Source organism: Etheostoma cragini, chromosome 23 (assembly GCF_013103735.1).
Source record: "Etheostoma cragini isolate CJK2018 chromosome 23, CSU_Ecrag_1.0, whole genome shotgun sequence".
Taxonomy (NCBI): domain Eukaryota; kingdom Metazoa; phylum Chordata; class Actinopteri; order Perciformes; family Percidae; genus Etheostoma; species Etheostoma cragini.
Window position 1 is genome coordinate 255,171 of NC_048429.1, and position 10,073 is coordinate 265,243.

At 40.6% G+C, this 10,073-nt stretch overlaps 1 protein-coding gene across 1 annotated transcript in view; it reads right to left on the reverse strand.

Moving 5' to 3' along the window:
- Positions 1-3,460: 3,460 nt before the first annotated feature.
- Positions 3,461-10,073, reverse strand: part of LOC117938484 (NLR family CARD domain-containing protein 3-like) — a 13,245-nt gene continuing 6,632 nt past the window's right edge. Inside the window, exons 2-8 of the mRNA XM_034863117.1 lie at positions 9,492-9,608; positions 9,017-9,133; positions 7,897-7,975; positions 7,529-7,736; positions 5,627-7,394; positions 5,293-5,466; positions 3,461-4,238 (exon numbers count right to left, since the gene is read on the reverse strand). Coding sequence (XP_034719008.1) covers positions 4,046-4,238; positions 5,293-5,466; positions 5,627-7,394; positions 7,529-7,736; positions 7,897-7,975; positions 9,017-9,133; positions 9,492-9,608 — 2,656 coding nt within the window. The 3' untranslated portion in view covers positions 3,461-4,045. The remainder of the gene's footprint in view (positions 4,239-5,292; positions 5,467-5,626; positions 7,395-7,528; positions 7,737-7,896; positions 7,976-9,016; positions 9,134-9,491; positions 9,609-10,073) is intronic.

Consider the following 10,073-nt stretch of genomic DNA (forward strand, 5'->3'; position numbering starts at 1 on the left):
CAGCCAGTTCTGGAATCCAACATCTGTTTGATTGGGTTTGAAATCAGGGTCATATGCACACCATCTTATTATCTTCAGTTTGCTGTCCAATTTATATTCATGTTTAGCCTCCGACCAGATTTTTTATTGTGATTTTATCCAAGGGCTTTCAATCTTGCATAGAGTCCTCTCTAAGTCTTTATTTCCCAGTATTGCCTGTAAAGGTGGTTCTGACATAAGGAGTACTTCAATGTCCTTCCACCTAGCATGGTAATTTGTATTACATATGTTCATCAGGGGTTTAATTTTTGCAGAGTAGAAATAATTTCAAAGGTGTGGTATAGCCATACCCCCGTTTTCTTTGGAGAGCTGTAATGTTTTAAATCTAATCCTCGGCTTTTTTCCTAACCATATGAATCTAGAAATCATTCTGTCCCACTCTGAAAATTGCTTTTTTGTTATTTCTGCCGGGAGAGCTTGGAACAGAAATAGGAATCTTGGTAGTAGGTTAATCTTTACAGATTCAGCTCTTTGGATTAAACTCATGAAGGGGATGACGGTCCATCTCTTTATATCAAGTTTTACTTTATTTAAAAGATCATCATAGTTACTCTTAGCTATGGTGGTTATATCTTTGGGGATTATGATACCTAGGTATTTTAAAGTGGTCCGGTCCCATTTAAGAGTAAATTCATCACTTATTATTTTTGGAGGGTTATAGTTAAATGTCAATATCTGTGTCTTATTTACATTTAATTTATAACCAGCATAATCCCCAAAGCTGTTAAAATTCATTTGGGAAGTGATGTGTTTGGTTCACTTATGTACAGCAACACGTCATCGGCGTATAGCGCCACTTTGTGTACATCCACGGAGATATTTATACCTTTTATACTGTTCGTTTGCCGAATTAATTGAGCTAACGGTTCTACATAAAGGGCGAAGAGTAAGGGGGAAAGTCCGCAGCCTTGTCTTGTCCCGCGTTCTAGTCCAATAGTATTTGATAAGTGACCATTTATTTTTATCTGCGCGGTTGGTTTTGTATATAGTGCCCCAATCACTTTAACAAAATCTGAGTGGAATCCGAACCTCTACAGTACTCTATATAGAAAGGCCCAACTTACGGAATCAAAAGCTTTTTCAGCATCAAGGCTGATCATTGCAGCTAGTATTCGATATTTTTTAATATGGTGTAATATATGTAATGTACGCCTTATATTATCATGAGTTTGTCTTTGTGGGATAAAACCTGTCTGATCAGTAGAAATAAGTTGTGGAAGTATCTCTTCAATTCTCTTTAAAAGAATTCATGTGAAAAGTTTGTAATCGATATTAAGAACCAAGATAGGTCTATAGGAGCTACAATTAAGTCGGTCCTTTCCCTCTTTGTGAATTACAGATATCATAGCCTGTTTCCATGATGGTGGCATCTTACCCTCTTTTAGAGCTAGATTAAATATTTGAAGGAGGAATGGAGATAACTTGGATTTCAATTTTTTGTACCAGTCAGACGTAAATCCGTCTGGGCCCGGAGATTTGTTTGCCTTAAGTCTCGATATGGCACTGGATAGTTCCTTCTCTGTAATATTTGCAACAAGCCTTTGATTTTGATCATCTGACAAAACAGGTAAGTTAAGTTGGTCAAGGAAGTCCTTGATTTGTTGTCCCTCTTTTAACTTTGGCTGTGTGTATTATTGTTTATAATAACTCTGAAAAGCCTGTTTAATTTCAATTTGTTTGTAAAGGCATCTCTTAGAATTTGGGTCTCTTATTTTATATATTGTATTATCTGCTTGTTGCTTTTGTAGTTTACTCGCTAAGAGTTTAGCAAACTTGGCACCTGATTCATAGTATTTTTGTTTGCTGTATATCATCGTCTTTTGTATTTCTTGTAAATATAATGCATTCATATTATTTCTCAGTATTTTCAGTCTAGTATCATGTTCAGGATTTAATTTTCTCTTATGTTTTCTTTCTAGCTCTTTTAGCTCCTCATTTAGCTCTGATAGCTTAACTTGCCTAGCTCTTTTTTTCTGTACACAAAATGATATAATTTTACCCCTCGTAACTGCTTTCAGTGTGTCCCAGACAATTTCTGGGCTCACCTCTCCGTTAAGGTTTTCCTTTAGGAATGTTTTTATGTCAGATTTGGTTAATTTGGTAAATTGTAGGTCGTTCAGTACACTTGTGTTCAGTCTCCACTGTGTGTTTTTGAAGTCTGCATTTATTTCCACATTTAGCAACAGGGGAGCATGGTCAGAAAGGTCAATGTTTCAAATCCCGCAGTTGCGTCCCCTATGGCGATCCTTCTCAATTCTAGAATATACTGTATGTGCATGGGAATAATGAGTATAATCTTGGCTTGTTGGGTATAGATCCCTCCAAATGTCAACAACACCATATTCTGACATAAGGATCTTGATTTTCTTCTGCAAAGATGTTTGGGGAGTCTGTCTTGAGGAATCAAGCCTAGGGTTAAGTTGTACATTCCAATCCCCTCCACAGACAAGTATACCCGTTGATTGTGCTATTAGACCAAATAGTTTTCTATAAAATGAAATGTCACTACCTGGGGGAGCATACACATTGAACAATGTTATTTGGACTCCATCGATTCTGCCAGTTATCACTGAAAATCTCCCTTCTTTGTCTGTGATTTCAGAGATAAGTTCAAATGGGACTCTTTGTGATATTAGAGTGGCCATTCTCCGCCTATGACCTGATTTATAGGACGAGTCATATATTTTAGAAAAAAACATCCTTTTTGATTTTCCGTGTTCCAGTGGATTGAGATGTGTTTCTTGTAACATAGCAATTTGTAATTTTTCCTTTCTCATTTTAGACAATATTTTATTTCTTTTAGTGGGGTTAAGAACCCCACTAAACCTCTGGTACAGGCAGGTCTCATCTCCATAGAAGATGCGTAGTTTTGCAGGGTAGGGAGTTTAGAATTTAATTTTCCTCTCCTTCAATATCTTCTTTGCTTGATTGTACTCTTCACGTTTCTTGATAATAGCTGGTGGGTAATCGTAGTCCACGTAAAAGCGGTCATTGTGGTATTGCACTTGTCCTTTCTGCCAGGTTCTACGGATGAACTTGACAATAATAGAGCAAGGCTTTGACTGAGCATTAGCGGGTTTAGGGCCGAGGGCTCTGTGGGCTCTTTCGATTTTGATCTGCGCTTCCCGGGGGAAGTCCAGGCAACTCTTAAGTAGTTTATCTATGAAATCTTTGATATTATTGTCTTCAGCCCCCTCGGGAATACCGTAAATCTTTGTTTTCACAACGTGCGCGACCTTCTTGGTCAGTAAGTTTAGTCAACCAACCTCAGTCAGCCAGTCATCTTAAGCTAACGTTAGTTATGTAATGCTAGAGATCGTGGAATATTCCAAAATGTAATAACTACCGCACATATAAACACCAAACTGCTTGGTTGACTTAATCTGGTTATAACTAAAATATCTACTGACATAAACACATGTTCATGGATAGATTTAACTGCTATACGTCTGGAAACCTCATTATGATGTGTCAGTGGCCAAATCAGCTGATGTGATCCAAACAGCTGATGTGATCCAAACTATTCCAGTAACAGTTATCTCCAGAGGTTAAATGTTTCATCCAATGATTCTCGTCTCATCCTCTTCCAACCATTCATCAAAACTAAGTCCTCCATATGAATCAAAATTAACAACTAAACAATCCATTGTAACGATGTTGTGGGCTAACGTTACTGTTTCGTTGATTCAGCTCTGGAAGTTACAATGTTGCCATGGAAATGGAGGAGTAATATTTCATGTGATGCACCAGGTCTCTGGGGGGGCTGTCATGCTGATTTGAGGACGTTCTAAATGTCTAGATGACCAATCAGATTGTCTGGTTGGATCTACTTGGTGTATAATCAGGAATAAACAAAGTCACATGATATTAAAATTAATGATTTCTGGATCCTAGCCCCAGTTCATTATTCATTCTTTATGAAGTGATTCTAAATCAGAATAAAATACTTTGGAAACATTCACATGTTTAGTCTCCAAAGTATTTCTCAGTACTGTGTTTTCAAAGTTTATTGTTGTTGGTCTGACCTGAGGGTCTCCAGAGTGCAGTGTGGACTCTTCAGTCCATCAGAGATCAGCTTCCCTCCTGAATCCTGCAGGTTGTTGTTACTCAGGTCCAGCTCTCTCAGACTAGAGGACTGGGAGCTGAGAACTGAGGACAGAGCTTCACAGCTTCTCTCTGACAGGTTACAGCCACTCAGCCTGGAGAGACCACAGGAAGGAAACAAGTTGTTTATATTCAGTGGAGGATCTAGAAACTATTACATTGGGAGGCGAGGGGGGGGGGGGCTAGAGGTCATGGCAGGGTGGCATGTGTAGACGGTGCGTGAGGATCCTGATATGTGAATGGCTTTAACCAAACACAAAAATACTTTAGTAGTTATTTTTTAATCATGTCCTTACACAGTACAACTTTTTTAAATTCACAACAGGAATCAGTGCTCACACAAAACAAAGCTTCAAATTAAATCAAATCCTCTTGTGTAAGAAGAGGTTATAAAACAACGGATACCAACTAAATTAAATGGATTCATATTGTGGAGCAGATCACTCTCAAAATAAAGAAAACCAACAGAGAGGATGTGTAGTCCCCTCCGTGTTAAACGTTAGTCAGCCAGTCAGCTTAAGCTAACGTTAGCTTTGTAATGGTCGAGATCGTGGAATATTCCAAAATGTAATAACTACCACACATATACACGCCAAAATGCTTGGCTAACTTAATCTGGTTATAACTAAAATATCTAATGACATAAACACATGTTCATGGAAAGATTTAACTGCTTTACGTCTGGAAACCTCATTATTGATCAGTGGCACAGCTGATGTGGTCCAAACAGCTGATGTGGTCCAAACAGCTGATGTGGTCCAAACAGCTGATGTGATCCAAACAGCTGATGTGGTCCAACAGCTGATCCAAACTATTCCAGTAACAGTTATCTCCAGAAATTAAAATGTCGTTTCCTCCAATGATTCTCGTCTCATCCTCTTCCAACCAGTCATCACAACTAAGTCCTCCTTATGAATCAAAACTAACAACTAAACAATCCATTGTATCAATGTTGTAGGCTAACGTTACTGTTTCTTAAAGTCACATGATATTATAATGAATGATTTCTGGATCCTAGCCCCAGTTCATTGTTCATTCTTTATGAAGTGATTCTAAATCAGAATAAAATACTTTAGAAACATTCACATGTTTAGTCTCCAAAGTATTTTTCATTACTGTGTTGTCAAAGATTATTGTTGTTGATCTGACCTGAGAGTCTCCAGAGTGCAGTGTGGACTCTTCAGTCCATCAGAGATCAGCTTCCCTCCTGAATCCTGCAGGTTGGTGTTACTCAGGTCCAGCTCTCTCAGACTAGAGGACTGGGAGCTGAGAACTGAGGACAGAGCTTCACAGCTTCTCTCTGACAGGTTACAGAGACTCAGCCTGGAGAGACCACAGGAAGGAAACAAGTTGTAAAATGTAACTTCTGTTGAAAGATATCGTAGTATATGTTGATGAGGGACAGTAATGAATTAATCTCAGCCATAGTTCATACTTAGTGCTTTACAACATATTATAAATAGATGAATTCTGATCCACTTACAGAGCTTTTTTGGAGGCTTTGACCACTGGCAGCAGTCTCAGAAGAGCCTCCTCTGAAGCAGAGTATTTCTTCAGGTCAAACACGTCCAGATCTTCTTCTGATGACAGTAAGATGAAGACCAGAGCTGACCACTGAGCAGGAGACAGTTCATCTGTGGAGAGACTTCCTGAACTCAGGTACCGTTGGATCTGCTCCACTAGAGAACGATCATTCAGTTCATTCAGACAGTGGAACAGATTGATGCTTCTCTCTGCAGTAAGATCCTCATCCATCTTCTTCTTGATGTACTCCACTGTTTCCTGATTGGTCTTTGAGCTAATTCCTGTCTGGGTCAGCAGACCTCGTAGGAGTTTCTGATTGGTCTGCAGTGAAAGACCCAGGAGGAAGCGGAGGAACAAGTCCAGGTGTCCGTTAGGACTCTGTAAGGCCTTGTCCACAGCACTCTGGTAGAACTGTGTTGATGATGTTTTTTTTCCTGCCAGCAGGTTGACTCTAGAGTTGGTGAAGGTCAGATGGACATGAAGAGCAGCCAGAAACTCCTGAACACTCAGATGGACGAAGCTGAACACCTTGTCCTGGTACAGTCCTCTCTCCTCTTTAAAGATCTGTGTGAACACTCCTGAGACCACTGAGGCTGCTCTGATATCGATGCCACACTCTGTCAGGTCTGATTCATAGAAGATCAGGTTGCCTTTCTGCAGCTGCTCAAAAGCCAGTTTTCCCAGAGATCGGATCATCTTCCTGGTCTCTTGGCTCCAGTGTGGATCTGTCTCAGCTCCTCCATCATACTTGATGTTCTTCACTTTGGACTGAACCACCAGGAAGTGGATGTACATCTCAGTCAGGGTCTTGGGCAGCTCTCCTCCCTCTCTGGTCTTCAACTCGTCCTCCAGAACTGTAGCAGTGATCCAGCAGAAGACCGGGATGTGGCACATGATGTGGAGGCTTCGTGATGTCTTGATGTGGGAGATGATCCTGCTGGCCTGCTCCTCATTTCTGAATCTCTTCCTGAAGTACTCCTCCTTCTGGGCGTCAGTAAACCCTCTGACCTCTGTCACCATGTCAACACACCCAGGAGGGATCTGATTGGCTGCTGCAGGTCGGGTGGTTATCCAGAGGCGAGCTGATGGAACCAGATTCCCCCTGATGAGGTTTGTCAGCAGCACACCCACTGAGGTGGACTCTGTAACATCAGTCAGGATCTCAGTGTTGAGGAAGTCCAGAGGAAGTCGACACTCATCCAGACCGTCAAAGATGAAGACCACCGGGAACTCTTCAAACCTGCAGATTCCTGCTTCTTTGGTTTCACTAAAGAAGTGATCAACAAGTTCCACCAAGCTGAACTTTCTCTCTTTCAGCACATTCAGCTCTCTGAAGGTGAATGGGAATGTGAACTGGATGTCCTGGTTGGCTTTGCCTTCAGCCCAGTCCAGAGTGAACTTCTGTGTTAAGACTGTTTTCCCGATGCCAGCCACTCCCTTTGTCATCACTGTTCTGATTGGTTTATCTCTTCCAGGTGGGGTTTTAAAGATGTCTTCTTGTCTGATTGTTGGTTCTGGTGTGTCTGGTTTCCAGGATGCTGTTTCAATCTGTCTGACCTCATGTTCATCATTGACCCCTGCAGCCCCTCCCTCCATGAGGTAGATCTCTGTGAACATCTGATTCAGAACGGTTTGGTTTCCTGCTTTAGCGATCCCCTCAAACACACGCTGGAACTTCCTGTCTAGCTTAGATTTGAGTTTACGTTTACAAACTCCTGCTGGACTTCCTGAATGAATACAGAACAAAGAAGATCAGTAGGTGATTCATAAAGAAACAGGAACATACTCTGACCCTTCTCTGGAGACATTAGTAAACGTCCCATTAGTCCAGCAAGTTAAATCTTTAGAGAAATCCTCTTACTGCTCTGCAGACCGTCAGCGAGCTCGTCCTGCTTCATTTTCCTCAGGAAGTGCAGTGTGATCTTCAGAAACACCTCTCTGCTCCTCCTCTGCTCTTCATCCTCACCCTCCCTCTGACTCTCTGGGCATTCTGGGTAATCTGGTCTCAGAAGCTTCTGGATCTTCTTCAGCTCGTTCTTCACAAAAGTGACGATGTTGTCCTCCAGCAGCTGGAACAGAAGATTATATGAAGGCAAATCAGACTGAAATCATGGAAGCAACCATCAGATCCATGATGGACAGACTGAGGACCCTTTGGTCTGAACAGGGCAGCATGGAGATGATTGGGAACAGAATAGATGTAAAAGTAGTTGGTGTACATGAACAGACCATAAAGATGGAGTCCAGGTGGGTTTGATGCTGCTGGGAGGACTGACCACTGGGACCCTCTGAGCTCTTCTGGTCCAGTCTGTGGAGGAATCAGGAAGAATTAGCTCCCATCATGTCTGTCCACACAGAGACACACACAAGGTAAAGGTCCTGGGACTTAAAGTGTTGATTATAACATAGAATCAGATGGTTTACCCTGACAGTAAAGAGCTGGTGGTCCTGCTGACCCCCCTGTTGGTGGTCCTACTGACCATACTGTGAATGTGCAGAAAGAACTAAGAAGGAAACAAGTGCTCCAACAAGGTTGGTCTGAAGCAGTGTTTTTTTTAAATTTGGTACTAGTTATATTGTGGAGTACTGCAAGGGGTATGTGTAATTTTTGCAAAAATGCTATTTTAAAAATATGTCATGAATAATTCCTAAAATAATTATATTATAATAATGAATACAGTGATGGATTCTAAATATTTCTAATGGAGCATTTAATGTTTTTGTTTAAAAAAAGTTGTTGTTTATTGAATCTATCGCTGTACCTCTTTATAAAGATGTTTTTTACCAAAAATGTTTTTGAACTGGTCAGGGGGTACTTGGCTTAAAAAGCAATTTAAAGGGGGTAACATATTGAATAAAGTTTTTGAGCGGTCATGGAAGCAAACATTTATAGGTAAAAGAAGGTTGGGGTTTTACGGCTCAAGAGTAGAGGGGATCGGGCTTTCTAAGACTGACCCCCAGACTTCCGGTTTTTAAATCGCGATTAAAAACACATTTTTATTCCCTGACTTTTAATCTGGCATGAGAACTGTATGTTGTATTTGTCTGGTGTTGTATTCTGTCTATTTATTGTTTCATGTCTATGTACAGCACATTGGTCAACCTGGTTGTTTTTTAAATGTGCTTTAGAAATAAAGTTTGATTGATTGATTGTTGTCCTCAAAACGATTTCAGAGCGATATTGCAAAAATAAGTTTAAGCGGAAATGGGCGTGGCCTATATCACGTGACTCGGCGTGATTCAGTGAACACGTGGATGCAAAGATTTTTAATGTTGGTCCGAAAACTTCTCTGGAGACATAAAAGTTAAAACATGAATCAGTAATATTATAATATTATTAACAGCTGACCTCTTTCCAGCAGAGGGTTCCTCTCCTTTAAAGTTAATGAGGCGATCATGTGACCGGTCGCTCTTAAAGGACACACAGCTGGGTCCAGGTCCAGCAGAGTCTGGTCTCTGATGGATCCTGTTACACAGAGAGTAAGACCAACAGGGATGGAAATCCACTTTTTAGTATTCAGACACAAAAACTGCTGCAGATACAAGCAGCGACTAAAACTAGACTAACACAAAGAAGTTTAATGAACTAGACCAAAAACTGGGTTCAAAATCTCAAACACCAGAGAATATACAGGACCAGACCAGATCCAGTATTTACCTAAAGTCAAGAGAGAAAAATCCCTGGTTTAACTGGACAGCTTTCAGATGGAGAATATAAATATATGTGAAGAAGAAAGATGCTGAGAATAAACTCCAAAAACTTCTCTGGAGACATAAAAGTTAAAACATGAATCAGTAATATTATAATATTATTAACAGCTGACCTCTTTCCAGCAGAGGGTTGATCTCCTTTAAAGTTAATGAGGCGATCATGTGACCGGTCGCTCTTAAAGGACACACAGCTGGGTCCAGGTCCAGCAGAGTCTGGTCTCTGATGGATCCTGTTACACAGAGAGTAAGACCAACAGGGATGGAAATCCACTTTTTAATATTCAGACACAAAAACGGATGCACATACAAGCAGCGACTAAAACTAGACTAACACAAAGAAGTTCAATGCACCAAAAAATTCTCTGGAGACATAAAAATTAAAACATGAATCAGTAAGGATTATTAATCACAAATAAAAGTCTAGGTGGAATTGGGCGTGGCCTATATCACAAGTTCCAGTAGGATCCAGGGAACGTGTGGATATATGGTTTTTAAATATCCAATGTACGGTTTGGGAGTTATAGGGCCAAACGCGTTTTTTTCTGCTATAGCGCGACCTAGTGGTGGAGGTGGGTAAATCTTTGCGTCTGAGGTCTTTGCATAGGGAGTTTGATGCAAAGAATAATAATAATATGGAGGAAAAAAGGAGGAAAAACAATACGGTCCCACAGTCCTGCTATGTGAACCGCGTTGCC